The 26764-nt window shown below is 38.8% G+C and overlaps 1 protein-coding gene across 1 annotated transcript in view; it reads right to left on the minus strand.

The window, feature by feature from the left end:
* Positions 1-26313, minus strand: part of lcor (ligand dependent nuclear receptor corepressor) — an 84305-nt gene extending 57992 nt beyond the window's left edge. Inside the window, exon 1 of the mRNA XM_065952530.1 lies at positions 26082-26313. Coding sequence (XP_065808602.1) covers positions 26082-26178 — 97 coding nt within the window. The 5' untranslated portion in view covers positions 26179-26313. The remainder of the gene's footprint in view (positions 1-26081) is intronic.
* Positions 26314-26764: the final 451 nt, after the last annotated feature.

Below are 26764 nucleotides of genomic sequence, written 5' to 3' on the forward strand. Positions count from 1 at the left end.
CTAAGAGATTCCACTAAAGTTGACCCCAAACACACATTCCCCAGCTCAGCTGCAAATGTATGCTCGTTCCACCTGCTCATCATCTGCGGCCAAGAGTGTACAAATCCAGCCATCTAGAGACATTTCTGTACTTGTTTTGTGGAAGTGAATTAAGTGTCATCATTCATACCTTCAAATGTTACTCGATATATTTAAGCCATAGGAATTTTTTTGTGTATTGTGGAGTTTAAATGACCAATAGATCCAAAAATAGCGGCAAAGTCATTCTTGATGTGCTCAATAAAAACATGTTCTCCAAAAGGGTTCGTTCTGTCCCCCCGAGATTCTCAGGTTGTTATTATTGTGTCCATTATCTCCACAGAAATGATCCCTAGAGAAATAAAAAACGTTTTGTTAAAAAGTGTTGGCTTTGATGAGAACAAGGTAGTGAATGTTTCTGAATTAAAAAAAAAAAAAAGATCTTACATAAATGAATAGTTTATATCTAGGGATCTCTTTGTCCATTTTTCCAGACACTTGAAATAACAATTTGAGTCTGTCGGTATAGAAAAGAAGACTGCAGGATCCTTCCCTAACTATCAGACTGAATATGTCTTATTTGGGGGATATATTGGGGTTGGACCAAATAAAACCAGAACTATAAGCTTTTGTCAAGCAAGCGAGCATGTTTCAGTCTAAGGTTGGTCGTATTGATTCTTCAAAGTTTGAACGTATTTGAAAGTTTGAAGTCAATGAACGTATGTACGACTGTTGGAAAGTTCTGTGGTGATGGCACACAAGTAAACAGTCGCTTGCTGGATCTCCTTGTTAGCATCAAAGAGCTGTGAAACCGAAGTCTGTGTCTGCTTCATTATCTGCTAACACCGAGCCTTCCCTGCTCAATCTTCCACTGGTAATTACTATCAAGCTCTCTGCAAAGGGAGGTGGGGGAATTTTACTATCTTAATAACCTTTTTTTTTCTTCAAGAAAAGATAACATAATGGCTCCACTGTGTTACAAAATAATAATAATAAAAAACATCCATGGCACAAATGAGGCGTTGGACTATCAAATGAGAAACAAGAATGGAAAGCAAACAAGGCTGGCATCTCATCTTGTTAGTTGAGCTGACTTGGCGGTGTGTGTTTCTGGGTTTTTTTCCGCAGCATTCGCAACTTCAACATCATTATAGGTCTGATCAGCAGCTCTGGGTTTTTTTTTAACACTCCCTCATTTCAGCCCTAACCTTTAGTTTGGACTCTGTCAGTATGAAGAGCTACATCACATTGGAGAGGTTAACAACAACAGATGGTATGGTGTTTGGTCAGAGTTATGTGACTATGGGAGCGCATTATGACTGTGTATATTTTTGTAATGTGCACCTCGGTGTGGTTGGATTATTTTTATCTGTTCAGTTGTGTGGCAGGAGGCAGACAACGAGAGTGAGATGGTTCGGACATTTTCTGTTAACCGTCTTCTTCATCGTCACATTTCTGGTTTATGTAATCTTTTTTGTTTTTGTCTTTATTTGAATGTAAAGGGAAAGCTCATCTAGCCTTCAGGATCGCACTACAGATTAACAGATGCGTAGCATTGTGGGTAAAACACAACCTGCGAAATTTGACCTTTTCAAGAAATGTCTGGAAGTTAATCAACCTAGAGTCTGGTGAAGATGCCAGCTTTATGTGGTTCATCTTCATCATCAGACATTTGCAGGCTATCTTTGGTCACCAAACATTGAGATGGGTCATCTTTGATCCTCTCTCAGTGCGAAAAAAGACCATTGTTTTGTAGCCATGACCGTATTGTCACAATTGATCATCTTGCTTCTTGGACAGTCCAAATTCTCAACTGCACACAAGATATTTCAAACGTCTGAAAAGACAGAATGGTGTTCAATTTTCCTGAGAGAAAACACTTCCATTTCCATGCTTCACAAACTCTCCTCTCGCGCTGCCTAAAAGCCAAAGTGTTTTATTCGCCAGAATCCTTCTGATCACACTCCCATGACTTTGTCTGAGCACATTCCTGTCCATCATTTGATTTCCATGATGACTAAGTTGCTTTATTTTTCATTCTCAAGAAAAGATCTACTTTAACGTCCCTTGTCATTTTGATATGGAAAAAAACTATTTCCTTCTCCATCATGAAGTTCATCAAGTTCATGATGAAGGGAAGAACTTTTAACTTTTGTCTTTCCACACTTCAGATTTTTCTCAGAGATTAAAATCAGCGATGTTATGGTCACAAGTCTGTCTCCAAAAATTATGAGGCTTGAAATCCTCATGTTGATGTGTCTCACATGTACGAGCTGAACTGAACAGCAACGCACAGCGAAGAAGATTCCCAGACAGAGTCAAGCTTTATTTTAAGTTCCAGAATCAAACAGAATCAAATTATTGGGATATGAACCAAAACTCAATCAATTATCCAGAAACCAAAGCAAAGAAAATATATTTTCACTGGATAATAAAACCAGGGTGTTTTGTGGGAAATAAAAAGAGTTGAACAGTTCAGACTGATTTCACACTTCTTTCTTTAATATTCCCAAAGCAGGAAAAGACTTCTGAAAGATTTGTAGTCAACAAAGTCTTTCGTTGTTAAGAACAGCCTAACATATATCTACTTGGATAAAGAGAACAGAAACAAAATGCTGCTCAATGATCAGACCTTTTTCCTATGGCACACATTAAACATTACTTTCCACATATTTCTCCACTGTTGTGCTTGCTCATAGATCAGTTTACACATATTCAAATGAACTCGTTCACGCTCATATCCACTGTCCAAAAAGTGAACTTGTTCACCTTAATTTATTTGTTTGTTTGGCTGCACTGAGCTACACTTAACTTTATCTAGAGCTTCCTGTATTTCCATTCCTTGTTAGTCATCATCAAGTTCTACCCAAATAAGGCCCTAAAATATATGCCATTAACATTCCTGGAAAAGAAATATGACTAAAGGCAGCTAGGGCTCAGTTTTATTATAACACTAAACTTGGCTTGACTTTATATTTATAGCACTTTCATACATACACACAGCTGAAAGTGCTTCACAAAGATGTGAAAATAAAAGAATAAAATGGATAGAAAAGATTCAATTTTAAAATACTTTTTAAAAGAGCTTTTCAAGACTGAAAATAATAAGATGAAATCAAAAAATAATATCAATTGTCCAAGAAAGTAAAAAAAAAAACTGCAAAATAAATACCAGAGGTAAAGCTTAATAATGCTTAAAAAAAAGAAAATGATAGCATAGGGCTTTAATATCACAACAAAGAAAATGATCTAAATTTAATAAAAAATGTCCCATTTGATCAAAGTGATGAGGGTAAGCCTCCTACAGAAACACTTTTCGTAGCTTATTGGTTTTTGGAAGAGTATTTTTGCTTCAGAGTTGATTCTGTTTGAGTCATTTGGCACATCTCAGCCTGAAGGACTCTGAGCTGTAACTGTTACACAGACAAACACACACTAATGAGATTCAGTGACTCCTTGTACCATCACACACACCACTGAGCAAAGATGCACCGCCGCTTTACCACACACACAAACACACACATGCTGAATAAAAAAAAAAACACACACGACTTGTTTTGTTCTTGAGCATCAGGCAGAGATATTGTGCTAAACAATCTCATCTGTTCCCCACTTGACCCAGATTTCACTTGAATTAAAACTTGCTCAGACCAGAGAGAGAGAGAGAGAGAGAGAGAGAGAGAGAGAGAAGGGGGGGGGGTAAGGAGGAGCATGAGACAGACGAGGAGAAAGAGAAAGATCTAGAGTGACATCATGTTTCGTGAACAGCTGAGCTGCTGGAGAGCAGAAAATCCAATTTGTGCAAGCAGGACCGCGGCCACCTAACGCACCACCTCCACACCCCACAATCCAGCCCCACCCACCCCCTACCCAATCCAAACACAGAAGCAGGCTGGGTGGGCCGTTTTTTTTCTTTTTTTAAGCTTTTAATGCCAGTGATTAAAGCCGGAGGAGAGGTTCGAGGTTCTCCACTAAGCGTCGGATCCTTTTTTTTTTTTCCTTTTTTTTTTTACACAGCAGAGCAGCGCTGAGTGGACAGATGTGAAGCTTCCAGCGTCTGGAGCAACTGCTGTGAATAAGTTTAATCTCCACTGGATGCTTCATATCCTGACTGTTCAAACATTTTTGAATAATTTTTGGTGTTAAACTTTGGCTTCATCAAACCTCTGACAACAAGGGAAGAAAGAAACAAAAGTTTGTTAAATCAAAAGTCGATTTTGATTTTGCACCTGAACGCACCACATGACTTTAGAGGGTTTTTTGTGCCTCTGTTGTTTGGTGAGATGAAACACAAAAATCTCCACTAAAGAGAGACTCGGAGCGTGGCCACAGTCATGGCTTATGCTGTAAACAGGACTCAAAGGATCTGTGAGAGCGTTGAAAATAAAACATCTTAGCACTGTACACAGTTTGATAATACAGTGGAGAATGATCCAGCTCATTAAATAGACTATTATTTACATAGGTCTCTTTACAGAACAAAGAGCTTATATCGCCTGCATGTTAAATCATTTCTCTTCTTTTTATTTCTCTTGTTTGTTCACGAGTTTTTTTTTTCTGTGCCTTTCCAGGAAGTTACACAAACATTTATGAATGCATTAATTTCTGTGATGAAGTGACAAAGGGGCAAGAATTTACTCAGGGATTTGCACAAGACACAAGCGTTTCTTGTAATGTTTATATGATGTTTATATTAACATCACTATTCCCACAGCTGCTTCATATTGAAATACAATCAAATTTAAAACTTTAGCAATGTTGTGACTTTATAAAACATGGAAACCGTCTCGGTGCCATCACCCATTGGGTACTGAAGAGGCATTATGAAGCGATAGCAGTCGCCATATTGGAAATGCTATCTCAAGCTAACTTTCGATCAGCGTAGAAAGAGGCAAAGTGGTGGAGCTCAGGAGGCAAACAGCTACACTATGCCCACATGTCAGGCAACTTGACCATGCCTCTCATTGTGCAAACTTATACACAACTCTTTAGCCTTTTTTGTTTAGAAAACTCGCAGAAATAGATGCAGAACGAACAAATCATAAGAAAATGAGCCCTGTGGTTTGTTTTGGTGACACAGCAGGGTGTCTCCATCCCGCACAACAAAACTGGGAGCTGAATCTTCATGTGTGAAACCCACCCCCTTCTCATTGTTCAGCGACACACACCATGCCTGCCAGCAAAGCCAGCGCTACATCTCCTATTGACTGCAGTGTGTGTCTGCTGTTAGCCCACTGAGCCACCAGGATGCCCTCCTGATTCTGTCGTCTGCATGTTTATAATGTCGTATCTTTGACTTTCTGTTATCTAATCGCACGGCAAGCTGCTGACATCCTCTCAATATTATTATTTTTAAACATTTAAAATTATTTCTTGGGGTATGTTTTTTCCCCCCTGAGTTTGGATTTAAACCTTGACAGAAAGTCAAACCTCTTTAGCTGGCCCCCTCTCTCTCCTCTCCTCTCCTCTTGACCCGCCGGGGCACGTGGGTAAATTCCTTATAAGATTTAAATGTTGGATGAGACAAAAGAGAGAAGGAGGGGTTGGCACACACACACACACACACACGGTGGCTTTATGTGATGATTGTGGAGCTATATTTACTGTGTGTGGGGGTTAAAGAGAGCGCTGCACGCTGAGCGAGGATGGCTCTTAAGGCGACCTTCATAGACACAGTATAGAAACTTTGTTTATACCTTTTCCTACTTTTTCATCTCCACATCCTTCTTCACAGTAATACCCTTTACATTCCCCCTTTATATCCTTTTTATTCATTTGTTTAATTCAATGACATCCCTTCATTTTGATCCTTGTAGACCTCTTCCGTTTCTTTTCCTCTCTTACTCTTACCTTTAATTTCCTGAAGCAATTCAATGAATGTTTTGCTCTAAAAGTGAATTCAAGCCCGTCATTGACCCTTTAAAAAGCTTTTTTTTCCAACCTACAGACTGAACTTCAAGATTGTCAATTCACCATTTAAATGAGCAGAAAAGTACAAGACCCTCATATTAGTCCATCTTATGCTATTTAGTCACTCTGCTACGTTTATCCTTCAGAGATTCTGTTTCAACCAATGAGAGTTTTCCATTTCATTTAGGAACAATACATTTTATTTAAAAACATTTAACCGTGGCTATGTGTACATGTTTGTATTATGTCAATAGAAATGTGATAGGGCCTTTTTTTCATGGTTATAAAAACTATAAGTTTCAGTTCAATATAAAATATAAAATTTTGCTCCATGGTTTTCGGTCTCTTCTCCTTCTTGTTTTTTGTATATATTTGTCACATTTACAGAAGCTGTTCCCTGTTGTTTGACTGTATTTATATTGTAACATAAAGGTTTGTTATTGTCAAATGAATTTGTTGTTTAAATTTCTAAAATATCCGTTTGTTTTGTAATGACAATGGAGCAAAAATTAATTTCAATTCTGGGAAATATGCGCAATATTAAAAAAAAAAAACGAAATTAAAAAAAATATAAAGATTGTTTTGGGATGGGTCCGTCAGAATGTTTCTAACAATCAAACTAAATTCATGTTTGATTATCTGCATTAATGTAGGAATATTTCTCATGCTGTTTATATCCGTTATTCTTATCCACTTAAGGCCATTTAGTCTCTCAGTGCTTTTCATTTATTATTTCATCAGCATGGGCTTTTTATATTTATTTTTAGGTTATAAAAATACTATAAAAATATAAAAATTAACTTTAAATAAAGATGGTTATTGTTGTAATTTTTGATTGGTAAACATGTAAGTAACAATTGTTTTTTTCCCCTTATAAATGTAATTATAAGTTAGCAATAATTAATTACTTCAGCTCTGGAAATATACATTATCTTTTTTGGAGTAAATTTAACAATGTTAAAAAATATATATTTTCACAATATTAAGTCAGAGGAAAAAATTCTCATCACAATCAATTTTCACTTTTTGTTCTCTATGATATCTGTGTGACAGAAAATCGAGGTGAATGCATGAACATGTTGAATCAATAGTTGTGTTAATTAAAGCAAGAGAAAAATGCAGGTTATACTTAGAATTGCAAACTTTGCGATAAAACTGGAACCACACCACTTTCAACATTCTTGTAATAATCCCATCATTACTGAAGCTGAGTGTTTCTGTTGATTAATAAGCAAAGACAAGTTGAACATGATGTCATTCAGAGAATTGTGCTGCTGAACTATTAGTGATATAATTGACATTTAAAACTCATATTGTGACACATTCACTGATTTCTGCTCCTCACAGATATTTTCATCATTTCAAAATCTCATGACTCACTTTGTCAAACTACAGACTACATTCACAGCTACATTATATCAGGTGTAGAAGAAGAAGAAGTAGGCATCTCCCTCCTTGAATAAGAGACAAAGGAACTGATGGAGAGAGAGGGAACTGCCCCGCTGTGCCCCTCTCCTCCCCCTCTCTCCATAAACACATGCAGGCTTTTACTGAGGCCTCATGCTGGCTGACTGATGGACGAACTCTATATTTATGTATGTTTGTGTGTGTGTGTGTGTGTGTGTGTGTGTGTGTGTGTGTGTGTGTGTGTGTGTGTGTGTGTGTTGTGTAAGATATGAGAACACCGCACAAGAGATAATGGTGAGAAAACTTGAAGAGCAGCCTGACACACACACATACAGAGGAAAACTGTCAAACACACTACTCCAACACACATATACATACACACACACACACACACACACACACACAAAAACCACGTGTAAAAGTTTCGTTAGATCTTTTTTTTTTCTAAATAACTGGCAAAAATAACAAAATAAAATCTGTGTCGACATAAAAGAGACAATATAAACTATTAAAAACAATGAAAATTACAGCACAAATTATTTTCTCTTTATGTCACAAAAGTGTCATCAACCAACCACGGCCTATACCAAAGACAAATTAAAAGTGTGTTGATTTTTCACTATTTTTTAACTCGGCCTTTATTGAATGCTTTCTTTGCATTTCAGCCAAACATTTCTGAAAAATAACATCTCAGCATGAGACAAAAGTCAAACACTAAAAACTTGATGTGAAAACTTTGATTGGACAGTTTGACTCATTTCAGTCAAATGAATCATATTTTGTTCTGTCATTAGTTTCTTAAACGGCTGCTGGTGTTTGAAATTACTAAAAAATTTGAATGATCAATTATTTTGTTTTTAGGTAAAAGTTTAAAAGAAAAATGTTTTTGTCAGAGAAAAGAGACAAAGACTGTTTTTGGTAACAACATGGAGACTCAGGTCCATTTTTATTACATCTTTGATACTTTTCAAATAATATTTAGATCTATTTAGGAATGAAAAACAAATATATTTAAAGGAGATACAGGTTTGTTTCTTTGTTTCTTTGTTATACAATAATGAAAATTAAATTAAAAAAAACATTTTTGCACTGATGCTTCTTAGAAACAGAGATTTGGAAATAAAAATTCATATCTAACATTTCAAATCAACTTTTGAAATAAACAGAATCTAATTTTTCACATCCACTTCACTTTCATGATAAGTTGGGGCTTGGGAGTCTTTTTGCCTTGATATATTTACAACAGAAGAATCATGACAACATTTACATTTGTCTATTTATCATGAAGAGATCAGTAGGAAACAACTTATCAACACATGTGCGTGTGTGTGTGTGTGTGCGTGTGTTCACATTCATTAAACATCTTTTAGGCCGAGCAGCATCAGCCAGATGTGAGGATTGGTGGAAATCTGGGTGAGCTAACAAGGTCAGGAGGCCCTGAGCTGCTCAGACAAAGACATATTTTTGGACTTCAGTGTGTGTGCATTTGTGTGTGTGTGTGTGTGTGTGTGTGTGTGTGTGTGTGTGTGGTTGGGGGGGATTTTGTGCTCAATGAATTTACTGTGTTTGCAGCTTGTTATCATATGATTTTCACATGAAGTTTGTGCTGCTTACAGGGTGAAGGACAAAGGCAGGGATTCAGATACAGCGTGGCACATCAGGGGAAGGATGTATGCATTGAGTAAGTGAAATTCCCCTAAAAACACACACACACACACACACACACACACACACACACACACAGGATGATTGTCTGCTGGTAAGTGACTACTTTTTAGTTCAGAAAAATGGAAAATGGCTGTTCCAAGTTCCAAATATAAAACGTCTTGAATTTTCTCTCCTTCTATATATATATATATATATATATATATATATATATATATTTTTTTTTTTTTTTTTTTTTTCAGTATATATGAACTTTAGTAAGCTTAAAGGCAAAATCTAAATGATTACACATCTAGTCAGTCAAATTTGGCACGAGACGATATAACACTTATGAACAAATCTCAAAGCACTAATCAGTGTGGTGTCCCTGTTTCATGAGGTTTTGTACCTGGAGCCAAATGCCCAACAAATGTTTACTTTACGAATCTGAAACAAACAGACTTTGTTTTTAAAACCACTAAAAGGACTGAAAAGCCATTCAAGAGGTTTTTCAAGTGAATCCAGATTAACATTAAAGTTCTTCTCTTTAAAACAGAAGGACCCAGTGATTAACACCAGTAATAAAAACTGTAAAGAGCATTTTCGGGTTGGAAAAATCAGTTGTTTTTTTGTTGTTGTTGTTCTCATTTACTGAAAGCCAAAATACTTTCAGAGGTCTCCTCATCTCCAAAACAGACTACATCAACTATTAAAACCACTTGAACATCGGATGAAGCAGTATCATTTTTATTCTCCGTTTCTTTCTAAAGCTGGTTCATATTTTAATAACGTTTATTTAGAAACTCTTTACTGAATGGCAAAGCCGCTCCTGCTGAAGGCATGTAGACCAGCGAGTCGCAACAAGACCAAATTTGACTGTTAAAACAATTTTGCATTTATTTGGGCTGTAATTTAAATGCTCTAACATGACTCCAGGAGCAGAGCCACAGGACTGAAGAGTCACTGAGAAGTTACGCATTGATCTTTTAAAAAGGAAGGAGTTTTGTTTCCGGGGGGATTCAGTTTCAGAAAGCAGAAGAAAAAAAAAACACGTCCTGTAGATGTAACTAAGCCGACATTAAAACAAAAGCAGAGGAATCATTTTATCAAGAAGAAAAAAAAGAAACCAAGAAGAGAAGAATAAACATTATTTATCCACCTGCACTTGGTCACACACACACACACCCACCCACCCACCCACGCATGCACGCACACACACACACACACACACACACACACTGGCATTAAAAGGTACACCCCATGTTGAGCGCCTGAGATCTGAAGCCATTTTGGAGCTAAGTGCTGCAGTCAATTTAATAGGGGCCAACCATGTGACACACACACACACACACACACACACACACACACACACACACACACACACACACACACACACACACACACACACACACACACACACACACACACACCTTACTTCACACTCACAACAGCAAACACACAAAATGAAAATGTTTATACATCACTGTAGGTCTGCACACACACATAGACACCATAGACACATACAAACACATATTGTATGCATAATGATGACAAAATGTTTTCAAATAATACACCAAAAAACAGTCCACAAAGACGTCTTCAACTGTCTTTGTAAAACTAACTATTTTAAACCAACAGACGTTACATTTAGGTCTGCAAATACTGACATTTTGAGGTGTTAATAATTCATTTTGGAAATATCAATCCTTTAATTGAATAATTGCTACAGCTGTAGCTCACATTGCAACAAACAGCCAGTCCTGAAACTGGTGTGCAGTGCTTTTATATCTGATTGTGATCCTTTGAGTCTTTATCTGTTGACTAACAGGCACATAAATCTTTACATTTGTTTTGTGCTCTCTTAAATCTTTTGTCATTGATATACGACCATACTTAGATAGCACTGTACCCAAGAGAGCCTTACACTGGTAATAAATATTCACCTTTTTGCCAATCAAAGGTGAGAGAGAGAGAGCGAGAGAGAGAGAGAGAGAGAGAGAGAGAGAGAGAGAGAGAGAGAGAGAGAGAGAGAGAGAGAGAGCAGAGAGTTCAATATTGACAAAGAGGCAGCAGAGCCTCCTCACATTAATATTAGATGATATTATCACTGATATGGAGGAATATGCTCTTGGTTAACTCTTTGTGCGCACACACACACACACACACACACACACACACACACACACACACACACACACACAGAGGAAGTGGTTTACAACCGTGTCTATCCTTGAACTGTTCCCTAAACTGCATTCCTGCCTAATTTGTCTCAGCAGTCCAAAGGTGGACGGTCCAAAGAGCTGCTGATAGGCCCAAACACACCTTAGTTCACAAAATGTTCAAGACTTATTAACCAAACATCCAAAACGCACACACTGCACGACAATGTGACTCAGATAAAGACACCCAACACTCCACTGTGTATCTTAGAAACCATTTTCTTTCTGCAGAAGCCAAAAATATACCCTGAAAACTGTCTCAAAGATTTCCTGTTATAGCACACGCTACTCCTGAATCCTTCTTGTAATGTATATTTCAGTAAATACTTCAAAACTGTGATTAATCTTTTGAAAAAGGCTATGTTTGATTTGTCCTGAAGTGATTTAACCTCCATCAGATATGTGGTAGAGCAGTGTTTTCTGCGGCTGTGGCTTATATATCCATTCCACTTTTTTTTTAAAGAGAAAAAATGTTCTGGCTGTTTACGACCCCTTGTAATGTAATACTTCTTTTTTTTACATGTTCTTTTTGATTTGATTCACATGAGTTTGTCCTTGTGGATCTGATCTCTTCCATCTCATTTGTACAGGATTCAGCTCCTTCATGTGCACCACAGTGATCTTATTGTAGTGCTTCAACTGCATCACTGATAGATAAAGTCTCAAATCGTACAAGCCTGCAGTGATAATAAGCCAGAGAGAATGACTTTACTGCCGCTTTTTAAGTAAGGAGACCAAATAACTACAAGTTAGAGGGAGAAGAAACCGTTCACATCATTCACACAGTTCTAATCTAAACCGGCAATAGTTTTTCTTTACACGTCAAAACACCATTTTTTCTTCTCAACAATGCACAATATGGCCACAAATGCCTGGACATGCTTCTTTTTTTTATTGTCCTTATGCCCTGAAAGACTTTCTAGACGACCCTTAAAAGACTAAAGTCTGACTCTCTGGTATCTAAAGGCCCATGAGTCGTAAATTACAAGATTTTGCAAAGACTCAGTATCTTGCAAGGCCACTATTTACAAGACTACAATTAGATTTTAGTTCAGACTATATCCCATCATAAAAGTAAACGATGAGGCAGAAACATGAAGCAACCTTTGACCTCGGCTGCCCGTGCATGCAAGTTGTTGTTTTTTAAACTCCAGTGATTGAGGATGTAACATCAGCTGGGTTAGCATTACTAGCTAGTAGGCTGTTAACAAGACTTTTCCTTCCTTCAGACTTTGAATGTAACATACTGAATCTGTGTTCTATCAGTAAGCCAGGATCCACATGACAACTCTTGACATTCATCAGTGACAGTATCTCTTGGTGGAATACCCTACATGTGTCCTATCTATCAGCTTTGCTGCTTCTTGTTAAGTCCCTTTAAGAAGTTTCTTCACTTCATCCCACACTAAGAGAGCCCACTCAAGATATGCTTTGATTGCAATTTCGATTTCTGAACATTCAAGATCTAACCTACCCATTCCGATTCTTCTTTAGAGAACTTTAATTGACACAAAAACAAACTTTTTTAACATCTTCTCCTTAATGGAAATTCAAGTCGATTTTTTTTAAACACGACCAACTGCACTACTGTACATTTCTTAAAGAAACGTGTACAAATCTTAAAGAATCCTCGTGATTTCAGCCATGTGATCTGTTTATTTCCACTATAAAATGTCCCTTTAAGGTTTTTCTGTACTTCATCCCACACTAAAATTAAAGGATTCTCCTGCAAAATGTAACAATACAACAGACAACGTTGTGTCTGAAACTTCATTTCTATTCTGTTCATTTATGTTTGAAGACCAGCATCCATAGCACCATCCTCAAATGCTGCAATAGAGACATTTAAAGCTAACCGCGTGAATCTGAGTTCTAGCGGAAAATTGCTAAATTTATCTAACAAATTCTACAATGGTCGACCTTAAGGGTTCTGCATTCAGCTGCACATCTACTGAATTTGAAGCTCAGTAAGAGTTTTCTCACCGCAATGCTTCTTGGGAGTCGTAGTTGATTTCTTCCCTCAGGTTCCTATCCCAACCGACGTAAAGATTTTAATAACCAAGCATAGTTTCTAACAAAGAGATCGCTACATCCATACAGTTTTTGGATTTTCTCTCGAGGTCGGTCATCCCTCACTGACATTTACCTCCACCCGAATATAACCGGCCCACTTCACTGCCCAGCACTGATGCCCCTCCAGCCCTTCCTTTTCTTTCTTAGGTGATGTTTCAAAGGAATTTGTCCTTCTGGTTTTGACCCTTACATTCATTACTACGGCTCTCAGCTCCTCAGCGTGCGGCACAGAGCTTTCATTGTTTCATTGTCAAAACTGCAACACAGGCGGCTGAAATCTCCAAACTGTATGAGCTTCCATGTTAATGAAGCAGAGAGAAAAGTGTTTCATGCAGCTTTTTGAGCAAAGCATACCAAAAGGCTGCAAACTAGTGTCACATTGGGGGGGGGACTCTCATTTCTTTTGCATGCTTCAAGCTCTAAAATCATTAAACCTCTTTTAGCACTAAATTAGCAATTATTTTACAAGCTTGCACCACATGCATCATATTTTATATCCCAATTAGAATATTGAGCCCACAGAAACGTCACTTTTGTACATATATATACCTTTTGTATATATTGTGCGGCTAAACTGTGTGCACATGTAATCAGCACAATCCATCCAAAGCTTATATGCACATTTATAACAGAGATCCGGACCTTTACATCATCCTACCTCAGTGGCATGAATTCTGTACGTGCATGTTAGAAGAAATAATATTACTTAGTAGAAGGAAAGTATGTAAAGCATAAAAATGAACACAAAAGAAAATATGCAGAGAAATATAACAACCTGCCTACGCCTCAATTAAGTCTGAGACAAAAATGTCCCCAGCTATTTGCACTCTCTGTATGTGTGTGTTCGACACATGCACACACTTATTTGAAGGGGTGGTGTTAGAAAATGGACCAATAATAAGTTTCTGAATATAAGTGCCTCTTGGCAGGAAAGAAATGGAAACGTTTCGAGAGATCCTTCAGGGACATGGGAAAGGGACGAGAGCTGATGAATTCTTATTCTCCATACATTAGACGATGAAGGACCTGCAGTGACACTGAAAGATATAATTTTTATAAAATTTACAAAAGAGACTAGTACGATTAATAACAACCTTATGAAGAGAAAGTAAAGAATGTGAGGAAGAAAAGGAGAGTAGATAAAAGCAAACGGGGAAAGTCACTGAAGAAGAAAGGAGAACATGATGAGAGGATTAACAAAAAGAAACAAAGGAAAATGGATGAGTAGATTACGAATTTCATTTTTTAAAAGTGAAGTAAAAAGAGAAGAAAGGAGAGGACAGGGGAAAGGAGAATTATAACGAATAAGAAGGAAGAGAAGAAGGGAAGAGAGGACTATGAAGAGGAGGGATGGAGGAGATAAAAATACAAGTGACATTTTCTCCTGGTGACGGGAGTGACGGCAGCAGCAGAACAGCGTTTGTTGCTTGACCTTCACTTTTATTTCAGTGTGTGTGTGTTTGTATTTGTGTGTGTTAGTGTGTAGCAACCTGGTGGGCTTGACACCTAACTGAGGGTGACATGGTCACACACAAAGAAGAGCTGAGAGCCCCCAGCTCTGCCAGCCAGCCTGGCCCCTCACATAGCACAGCTGGCCCTGTCATCTCTACTTATCCTGCCCAGCTCCATTCTGCATGTACAGTAGTGTGTGTGTGTGTGTGTGTGTGTGTGTGTGTGTGTGTGTGTGTGTGTGTGTGTGTGTGTGTGTCCATTTAAGGCTATGTTAAAGCCAGATGCATGGGGTCTGTGAGCATTAGGGTGCATTAAATAATTTTACAGTCCAACTGGGATATGTGACCATAAATTATCAGCAGGGGTTGCCAGGTTTGTGGTTCAATACTGCTGATTAATAAGCGCAATAAATCAGCCCTTGCGGCTTGAGCTGCAAAAAAAAAAAAAAAGAAATCCTCAATTTTTTTTGCTTCTGGCTGCATTAACCATTAGAACATCAGATGTTCTCCTTTGACGTTATGCTCAAGGTTGAAAGCTCAAAAGCTGTTATATTTCCATTCTACTGTCTATATTGTTAGCTGTATTAACACTGACAACATTTCCTTTCACCGCTTCTAGATCGATCAGCAACTTGAAAGATAACGCTTTATACAACTTAAACAACACAGTGAAGCCATAAAACTAGCGTTAGGGCGGAGGAAAATGGCAGCTCCATAAACATGGTGAATAGAACAGTCACTCTCTGATGTACACTGCTGCAGCGTGCAGGCCAACAACAACAGTCTCATAAGACTTATGAGAATGCAAAAGAAGGTGATGGTCAAGAGAATCAAAGCTTAGTTTTCCTCCAAAAGTTCTCCACAACTTCACCAAACCCAATTTGATTTTCCAGCATCTTTTTTTAACAGTTAATAAAGATATATATAAAATAAAGGTAATACAACAAGTGACTCACAAACAGGACAAGAAATGCATTTGACTGTTCACACCTACACGTTAGAGCAACTGTCAAAGCAGCGGGCAGTCTGCAGAAAAAGCGAGAAAAAAACTGGGTGAATGACAGGCTGAAGGTTTGGAGACAAAGAAACAGAAATGGCTCGTATGGTGGGAGCCAGGCTGGGCTGGAGGCAGTGCTGAAGAAACTGCTCTTATCTGAGAGAAAATCTGCCACGCTGACCTCTGAATCTCCTCAATAAATGTATAGAACATTTCAACAAAAGCCCCGACTGCAACTGTTTTTTATTTTTACACAAATCACCGAAGAAATAATCAAACCCTCATTACCAGCTGCCTGCTCTGTGTACCAAAGGAGATAAACGCGGCCCTGCAGTGTGTCAACAACACAGCTTCAATAAGTACAAGGTGAAAAAACAACAGACTTTTTTTGTCCATTTGTTTTAATGATGTCGTGTTATGAATTTTTAAGAGGCTTTTTGCCCCCAAGCGGACATTAATGTGCGACCCTGTTAACCCAACTGTCAGCTTTAAATTCAAATGCAGCACTGCTTGATGTGAGCCTTTTTCACTTATTAATAGCAATAACTATCATTAAAAAAAGTTAAGTACACAACAGTCTTCACACCAAACTAACAAAATACTTAAAGGTTTGGCTGAGATTGTTTTTATATCATGTAAAATATGAGGTAAACATTATTATTATGGAATACTGTAGAGCATGTGGTGTTTGTTCAGCACAGACCAAACCAAATGACAACCTTGTGACATATAAGGTTTTGACAGGGGAAATAAAGATCAGGATGGAAAAAAATGATCATCCCTTTCAAGAATCTTATCGGGACTAAGAGTGTCTTTTGAGTTTGTAACAGTGTAGAACCAGATTGAAATGGTTTGATAAGTGTTAAAACTTACGAAACCAGTAAATGAGTTCTCATTTTGCTCATTCGATTTTGTTTTCCTGGTGTGGTGTGGCTGAATCAAAGACTTCTTCAATAACACTGAATCTGTTTTTTTTTTTTACATAGTGAGCTTTAACAAGAAATAAAATGTAGAAAATGACGTGGTCATATAGCCTGTGACGTTAGTTATTCAAATTTAAAATTATTTATTTTGTTTAACTTAAAAAAAGGAAAAAATATCCTTATTCAGATTGTTTGAGAATTTAGCATGAAGCCATAAAATACACAACCTCTCTGAAATATCATTATTATTCTCTCATAAATCCAGTATTGGTAAAGCTTTATATGGAAGCATTAGAGGAGAATTAGGGGAAGTCTACAAAAACATACGGATTTATCCTTTGTGGATCATGAAATCTACTACAAACGTAATATAAATCTGTTATTTAGCTCTCTACAGTATGTGGCTTTCAATTGATGAACTGTGATCAGAGGCACATTTCGGTACTGGTGGTAGCACTTTGGGAAAAATGTCAGTTTTTTCTGTAAACCTGTAATTGTCCCTTACCATCCATTAAAATCAAATCTCATGGAGTCACTCACTTCTCAGACCAAATGTCCAACTGATGTTCCGATCTTAATCTGAGCAGCTATCTTGTATCAGGTTTGTCTACTTTGTACTTGTAGAAAGCAGAATCTATTCCCCTAAGTCAGCCTGTATGAGGAGCTTCTTGACTGTTTTTATATGTGGAAGAACGACAGCGAGGTCAGTCTTCCTCGAGCGCTGTGAGTCAGACCCCAACACGCCCGGAGCTTCAGAAAACATCACAGGAGAACCTCCTCTGTTCTGCCCTTCACACAAAGACGCCTGTGTGCCTGCACCACGCTGACATCGCCATGACACCGGCTATGGTTGTTGTGTTGTTGAATGTGGCCGCAATGGAGACAGCTCTGAAATTGAGCTCATTCTGACATAGCGAAGATGATGGTTTGCAGCGTGAAGCTCACAACGTCTATACTTGCTAAGATATTGAGTGAAAAGAGAAAAAGAAAACGAAGCATTTCAGAAAACCTTGCACACATTTTTTTGAAAATCTACAAATGAAAATGTTAATTCCTGCATTTTTCCACCCACTCCCACTCTCAAATAAGTGTGTCCTTTTTCACATTGTGAATGTGAATTTTGGCATGTTTATCCAGGTGGGACAAGAAGAAAAAAGAAAGAAAGAAAAAAGTGACATTTCATATCTATACCAAGGTCTTTTTTTATTGCCATTTTTAAAATGCTCATTAAACATGAAGCGTTTAACTCATTAAGTGAAACACAATTGTAGCGAACAGACTGAACCAAAAGATCCCTTTACTACAGATTTGTGTAAACACTCCTGATAGCTTTAAGACATTATTCTTTTACTTTTCATAATATATTGAGATGTCTTAAACTTTAAAGGCTTACCATGTGATTTCAGAAAATGATCTCCCATTACCTCTGTTGTTAATAATTATCCCTATCGGTATTGTTTCACTGAGACTAATAAAAGTACAATTTACAGCCTAAACTAATAATTAAAAGACCCAATATGATCTTCAAACAAAGGACCTCTCCTCTCAAAATGCAGTTTTTCATTTGTGGTTAGTTATTGGTTTCTTAAGTTACAAAGTCCAGATCTTCACATTTTTGAAGTCCTCCTTTTTTGTTCTCCTCCGACCAGTTAAAGTTACTCCAGAGACTTTTCATACTGTTTAATCAATTCATTGTTATGTTATGACAGAGCACGCCATTACTGTTCATCGAGGGGTGATGACTTCGGGGCGTTGTTAACAAAACATTACCAAAGATCCATTCTGATTTTCTGACAGCAGATCTAGACAACTTACTGGTATGAAACTTTTTACTGGAAGCACAGAGGAGATAGATTTTATGGCATCAAAAAAAAAGTAAAAACAACTAAAGTTGTATTACTTTTTAGAAAAAGAAAAACATGTTTAGAAAAAAAAGATATTGGTTTGGTTCAGTTTTGGCCTGGTATTTTTATTTATTCCATTAGCAATAGTATTGATTTATGTGTTTAAGTATAAGTATGGCTGCATTTGTGTTAACAGAGTTTCAATTACTTCTATAAACTTTTTTCCTCAATTTCACTACTAATAAATGTCTTCAGCAAATATGGAGAATAAGTGCTGTGATTTTTTATTGTATTACAGAGTTGATGTTTTGAAGCAGCAGCAGGTGGTTTACCTGTGTTTATCTGCACTCTCTTGTCCAAACAATTATGACCAGCCATTCAATCTTTGAATTGCAAATAATCGCTCATTGTTTACAAGTCATTTGTTGTGCAAAACTTGTCCGCCGTGTGTCCTCACAGGGCTGGTCGTGTAAAAGCAACATACATCCCCCCCCCCCTCCCCTCACTCTCTATTGTTCCCCCCCATCTGGCTCTCTCTTTCTTTAAGCTACTACATTTCCCAGGGTGCACCTGTGGGCCAAAGCAGCAGCAGTGGCCTCGCAACGCTGCAATGCCCAGTGGGTGGTGAGTCTTTTTATTAAACAAACCGGCAAAGGTTAAACCCACACACACACAGATTTTATACTTCACTTCCTGCTGCAGCAGAGGAGTTAGTTTTCATTCTGTAGAAGCCGGGAACAAGACATTTATCCTTTCTCTGCTAATTGAGAGTGATCAGGTAGTTTCCTGCGGACTGTCCCTTTAACTGTGCACCATGACAGCTTAACTCTGCTTAACCGACTGTTCAGCGCCATTATTATCTCATTAGCTGAATCCTCTTGTTCAGGAGTCCTGAGGTGCCACTTAGTATAAATGAATTGTTAATGACGGACTGGATGACACACACTTTTACTTTAATAATATTAACGGAATTCAAGGAAAGACACAGACACTTTCCTTCCCTTCTTCAAATATTAAGAGACTCCCTTTTCGAGTTGACCTTCACACAGCTCTTTGAAGAAGTGAAGAGAAAAAAAGAAAGAACATTCCAAAAATGTCTTAAGCTAGTCCTACAAACACAAAAACCCACTCTTACACACATACACACCTTAATGTTATTGATCAAATACTTTTAAAAATCAAATGTCTCAAATCTGACCTTCAACACAAAAGCTTCCATTATTAAGGAACACAGAGGAATTCAGAGAGAATTCAGAGAAGGCGGGTCAGAGTAAACATTCCTGCTGTTCTAAAGCCACGACAACTTTGTGTGTGTGTGTGTGTGTGTGTGTGTGTGTGTACTCCAAACACAAGCTCCTCCAGTGCATGAGCCCACATGGCGTCAGATATGTACCAGGGAGGTCAGGTAGCTCACATAACAAAAGAAACACACACACACACACACACACACACACACACACACACACACACACACACACACACACACACACACACACACACACACACACACACACACACACACACACACACACACACACACACACACACACACACAGGAAAGGTTACATAAATTTTGGGTTGGGGCAGGAACGCTGTGTACAAAGTTTCGATGAAGGAAATGGAGGACTTTGGTCTCTGGTTCAAAGAGGGAATAACAAGGTGTTGGCTCTTTGTTATTTTTTAAACCCTGAGCATATGGATCAACACTTATACTACTTAACACTACAACCCTGTTTCCAAAAAGGATTTGGGAAACATAATGTAAATAGAAACAGAATGTTAATGATGGGCAAAACACATTGAATTGAAAATATCAAAATTACAAAAATATAGAATTTTGAAACTGAGAAGAATGCGACTGTGTATTTAATTGCTGAAACTAATTTTCTATTCATCATCTGCTTATTTAATTTGCAGTTTGCCTGCTGAAGAAAACAAAAGGAGGAGAAGAAAATTGAGTTGAATTCAGCTTTCAGAATATATATATAGAGTCCTTTAAGAGCAACAAATCCTGCTGCCTGACACGGAAAACAAACAACAACAAAACTCCTAACTTCATTTATTTTTTCCATGTTGATTCCGTCACACTAAATGGATCATTCTGTGAAAGATTTTCCTTTTTTTCCACAGGCCATGTAGGAAAAAACGGACTCAAAATTTGGGCTATAAGAAGCAGACTGATGACACACGTTCTGATAAATGTGTAAAAAACGTTGCTGCAAAAGAGCACAGAGCTCAGTGGACGATTTCCTGGATAAATGAGGTTCACACACACACACACGTTAACACGCACACACACCTTCTGTCGGCATTCGTTCAGTGCCAGTGGTGTATTTTGCTTTTCCACAGATTGCACTCAAACCCCCAACCCCCCACCCCACCCTAAAGAGAGCAGCCCTCCTCCCACGGGGCTCCTTGTTGGCATGGATGAGCCCTTGAGATAGATCCACACACACACACTAAAGCCAAGCAGTGAGTGTGTGTGTGCGTGTGTGTGATGAGAAGGGTACGCAGAGATTTACAGTGTTGGCAGAGGGTCCAGTCGATGGGTGGGATGGCTGCCACTCTCCCCGATAAATGTGCCATGTTTTGTTTCCCTTTCAAAAAAAAAAAGCCATGAAAAGAATTAACAGGATGAGAAAGTAGCCGGCAGATCTCTGGGGGCGTCCATCTGTCCATTACTGAAATAAAAGACGTCCGCTCTGAGGGGAGGAGGCGTGCTGGAGGGATTTTGTGGACTTGATAAGACAGGGATTTGACTCTGAGTGCACCGTGTAATCGAGGGAGTACAGATATAGAGAGATAGATGGAGAGAAAGAGGGAAATCTGTTCACTTAATGACGCACTGACCACAAAAGGATGATCATGCACGTGGCCGATTTAATTGGGAGATATTGGCATTTTCTAGAGAGTCTGGCCGTGCTGTCAAATGTCAAAACCTCCTGCAAAACCAGCAACACACATCTCCATCTTATTCATTGATTTATAAAAAGAAATGTGGAAAACACATGTGGCTAAAAAGTGTCGAGCACTGCAAATAAAAAGGGACTTGTAAACTAACAGAGCTCTAGTGATCTGAGGGTGAATCATTTAGTGCTGAGCTGTCAATCGTGATTTTGCGGCCCTTTCTTATAGTATAAAATAACAATTAGTTATTGACAGAAACAACGTTGGCATAAAATGTTGATGTTTCTGGGTTCGGTACGTAATATGATTGTGTTTTTCATTGGCATGTGCTTCGTTGTTACATGCAGATTGTCGTTTACTTTCATTTGGTTATTTTTCTACTGTGGAGGCAGCTTAATGTGTGCAGCACTTGGAGACCAACACAAATATCCCTAAGGGGACAATCAAGTGTATCATATTTTAATTCCATAGTTGGACCCATGTCCCAGCAGTTCACATGAAATGGAGCTCATGACATATACTTCAGCCAGTCAGAAGGGGGGAACTCCAAATGTTTTGGCTTCACTTTTGGGGAGCTCACACGTGGTCCATCTTTTATACAGTCAATTGTTCTCCTTCATGCCACCCCTGCATAAGTAATTGACCCAGGTCGGCCACACCAGTCAAAAAAAAAAAAGGTCTGGACCGCCCCAGCAAACATGAACAATCTCCTGTTGTGAGGTACATGTGTGAAAGGGCATCCCCCAAAATATGTCAGTACTGCAAGGAACTAAAATGTTAGCCTGCAGTCAAAATAAGTCACCAGACTGCTGATAGAGAGAGAGAGAGAGAGAGAGAGAGAGAGCTGTATTTAATTTAAAAAAACACTTTATTCATGAATTAACTGAAACAAAGAGAAATCTGCCCCCAGATTTACACCTCTGTCTCTCTCTCTCTCTCTCTCTCTCTCTCTCTATCTCTCTCTCTCTCTCTCTCTCTCTCTCTCTCTCTCTGCTGCAACCTTTCAGCAATCAAATTGTCTGCACTTCTTACCCAGAAAATGTGCCAAAGAAATCAGCATTTGGGATATAATTGCTACTAACTAATAATGTTAACCTTTTCTGTGGCATATAGACGACTTTATTATCAGAACAGCAGCGGGCAAGAGGACGAGGCGACAAGGTGCATCCTCTCACATCACCGAGAGCTGAGAGAGAGTGTGAAATGTCTACCTGTGTCACCTGACCTTCTTACACCAAATTATCAAAATGTGCTCCATAACGAGACAGGCTCGTAAGTTCAAGTGTGACTAACAAGTCACAACAAAGGGAAAACGAATATGTCATGCCAGCAGATCTTTTGGAGCTTCATTTGTTCATTGAAATAACAAGTCAATTAAATAATAAGCCTACCTTTTTGTTTTCTTTAGGTTCATTTTAGGCAAACCGAAATATTCACTATATTTTTAGTTTTTTTTAACTCTTGAATCCTATTTATTTTCCAGGTGAAATAAACAGTTAGGGTCTCGTCGTTAAAAGGATTTGCTGATTATGTTTTGTTATAAAAAGTAAAATCAACATGTTAGGGTTTTGGACTGAAGCTCAGACAAAATTTAATGTTTCTCACTTCTCGTAAGTAATTTTCAGTCTTCCTCCTTTTTTCCAAAGGACCAAACATTTGTTTTCTTAAATCTACAGCTGAAACTCACAATCAATGAATTCATCTATTTTTAATTAATCTGTAAATCAATTCTCAAGCTTAAATGTAAACCATTGTTAATAGTTTAACTCTCCGTTTCGTAAGCATGTGCTGCTTTTTTATCAGATATTTAAAGTTAATTTAACATACTTGGGTTTTAGACTGTTTTTCATTATTTTATAACATTTTGGAATGATCAACTGAGCTATGGAAAAACTGTCGCCTGTAGCTCTACCTTACACAAATTTGTCAAGGCCCATTGCAACAGTTGCTGCTCTAACATAACTGTTAGACCACATCTTTTATTATCAGTTAATTATTTGATTTTTATACATTTTATCAACTTATTGTTTGGTCTAGAAAATGTGATGAACTTGTGAATAAAAGCTCATCACATGTCCCTGAGCCCAACAAGATGTTTAAATTGCTTCTTTTGTCCAATATTTGAAAATAATTTTCCTTTACAAAATAAGAAAGCTACAACTTCTGACTTTAGAAAGATGGAACCAGCAACTCTTTGACATCTTTGCTTGATTATGATGCATAGATTATAATGATTTGGTGAAAGTTAGAGCCCTAATAAAATAGATTAGATTTATTTAATTAGACCTAAAAACTAAATGCAAAACTGTACACTCTTAAACTTATAAAGGTAACAAACTCAGAGACAAACCCCTAAGCCAATAAGAATAAAAACAACTTCCTTCAATGTTCCAGTTTCTCACAGTCTCATAATCTGATCAGCCGTCAAACAGATAAACATGTCAGACTTCAATCTGAGTGCTGATAACTTCTACTGCGCTTGGTCATTAAACTCATCACGCACTGCAAACCAATGAAGAGTGAAAGGCAGAAGTAAAGAAAAATGTCGCACACACACACACACACACACACACACACACACCATAACACACACACACACACACACACACACACACACACACACACACACACACACACACACACACACACACACACCATAACACACACACACACACACACACACACACACAGCAGCAGCAGCTCAAACAGAGTGCTAAAGAAATCTGGAATACCCCACTGTGAGTTCATTATTCTGCTTTGTGTATCCCCTGTGGTATCATTGTGGTATTACTGCATGGATTCAAGGTGCACATAGTGAGCTTACAGTGTGATTATATTCTTATGGTTTCTCCATAGACTTTAGTATCACTACAGAAATAACGTGGAGACTTATAGTCACAGATATCAGAATTTTAAACTTATGCCTTAATGTGTTTATTTCAGCTTTCATTATGGTGAAACTACAACCATCCAAAATGAGTCTAATGAGGACTCCTCGACTGCTTTTAACTCCAACCCAGTGACCCAGTAAATCCTTAAAACAGCACTAATTAGACTCTAAAAGCATTTTTTTTAAAAAGCCGGCTGAATTCAATAGATGGAGCTAGAAAATAGGTTAACACATTCTGTGCAATAATCTCAAAAAAAAAAAAAAACGACAATAATAGAAGTGCATTATGGAGGAGACGCCTTTTGTTTACATTTTCTGCTTGTGATTCCTTATGGCTCAATGCTGATCACACCATCCAGAGGTCAGAGATTACCAGCCTTTTAATTCAACACTACATCCCCTCATTAGGAGGTTTGCTTTCTAAAAAGCCCCGCTTGCCTGCGCTGGAATCAGGCCATGTGAGTTATTATAAAACGCTCGGATGGGTAAGTAGGTGACAGGTCAGTGCTCAACATCTGGACAAACAAGTGCGTCCAAAAACAGCCCCGAACATCTCCACCAGCTCCACCATTGCTGCTGCTGCTGCTGCCGCTGAGATGCTCCGCTTTACACAGCCGATAAAAGCCAGATTAGGAGCCGGGCAGAAAGTCGAGGAGACCCGTAGAGGTTAGGAGATGAGAGGCGAAGAGTGGATGATAATCTTTGCTATAACATCGGGATAGGTCAGTGTAACCGGATTAAAGTGAGCTAATGAAATACACCAGAAATGGAGGATTGGGAGGAGGGGGGTGTGGTTGAATGGTGGGTTAGATGTATAGATAAGAAAATCCAAAATAAAAAGCCGACATGAACTAATGTGGAAAGCGATGAGAGGTAACAAAGTGGTCTTTTACAAGGAGGACAAAGACTGACATGCGCTGCTTTTGATTGTGCAGTGACACAGAGATCACGTACTGTAATAATAATCTCATCACATGGCCTAACAAATATGTCTTTATGCAAAACTACACCGGACAAATGTCCACCCGCAGACTTTTCCAAATCCATAGCAGCGACCATGTCAACAAGTAGGCCTATACCAAACCCGGTTTACAGGCTTTTCTCCCTGTCGACCCCTCCTCGTCTGTACACCTCCCCCCCCACCCCCTAAAATACAAAATTATTTCCACTGACATTTCCCCCAATGCAGCAATGCGCGCTCTCAAAAGCCGATTTCCAGGGAAGTAAAGGAAGAGGAGGCGGGGGGAGGCATGTTTGGAGACTGAGTGCGCGCACCGCCCTCCCCCCCTCGACCAAAAACTCAACCCAGGTTACGCGCAAGCGGGCACGGGCCTGCCTATAGAGGGGGATGTGATTGGCTGAGGCGCAGCTCCGTCTACACACGTGACACTCCCTGCTTACAATAAATAAACAGCCATGGAATAATGTATATAAAAAAAAAGTCCTCGAAAGCACACATACTTTGAATAAAACTAAACTCAGCAGTAACACAGCACATACAGACTCTTTGGCAGGTAAAGCACCCGGCGATAAAGCAGTGCTGGAGTTCAGAAACTTGAGAGCTGAATCTTTTTGGCTGCGTCCGGTGGGAGGCAAGCAGCGCCAGGCAACAGCAGCGCGGTGCAAAAAAAAATGACAGCTTCATGAGAGCCTATAGGTTTCAGTGGACATTACAGTCGCAGGTCTCTGGTCCTACAGATAAAAAAACAAAAACATACACAAACACAGGGACCGGCACGCTCCGGCCGCTCCGGACCACGACTCACACGCGTACACACACAATGCCAAGAGAGCTTACCTACACAGTGAATGAGTTTGTGCCTCCAAGAGTCAAGTTCCTGCCGAAAGCCGCGCCTCTCTATCGTGCATTGCTGCCTTTTGCACAGACTCGCCATTTTCTATCGGCCCCTCCCGTGGGCGCGCACATACTGCTGGATGCTTCCCTGCGCGCACGTCACCGGTGCTTTTTTATTCTAGGGCTGGGTGGAGTGAGATATGAAGGGGACGGGGCTGCAGCATCCCCCTTTCTATAGCGCTCATTCGTCCCACCCACCAAAAGCGCCCCCTCCTCCTCCTCCTCCTCCTCCTCCCCCCTCCTCCTTCATCCCCTCCCAGCATCTCTGCTCGAGGATGTGCTGTCATTGGAGGTTTAACGGGATGTTTGTCTGTTTAATGTTGTATGGGGTACAGCACATGGCGCCTGTGATCCAAATTTGCCATGGCTCAAAGCTAAGTGTGTCAAAGGGCGCTGGTATGCAGCGGATTTAAAATGTGCATAAAGAAGCTGCATTGTTTCAATTAGCGGATATATGTTTCAGTGCAGCAGTATAACTGTAGGCTAGAGGGGCTATGCAAACACAGGGGCCATGTTATCAAAAATTATACAAAAAGTATAGGCTCACTTTATTTAACAATTTAAAAAGCCTTCAGTGTAAAGATGCTCATGTGCTTACAATGTTTACAATTGAAACAGTCAATACA

The sequence above is a fragment of the Labrus bergylta genome, chromosome 1 (assembly GCF_963930695.1).
Source record: "Labrus bergylta chromosome 1, fLabBer1.1, whole genome shotgun sequence".
NCBI classification, from domain to species: Eukaryota; Metazoa; Chordata; class Actinopteri; order Labriformes; family Labridae; genus Labrus; species Labrus bergylta.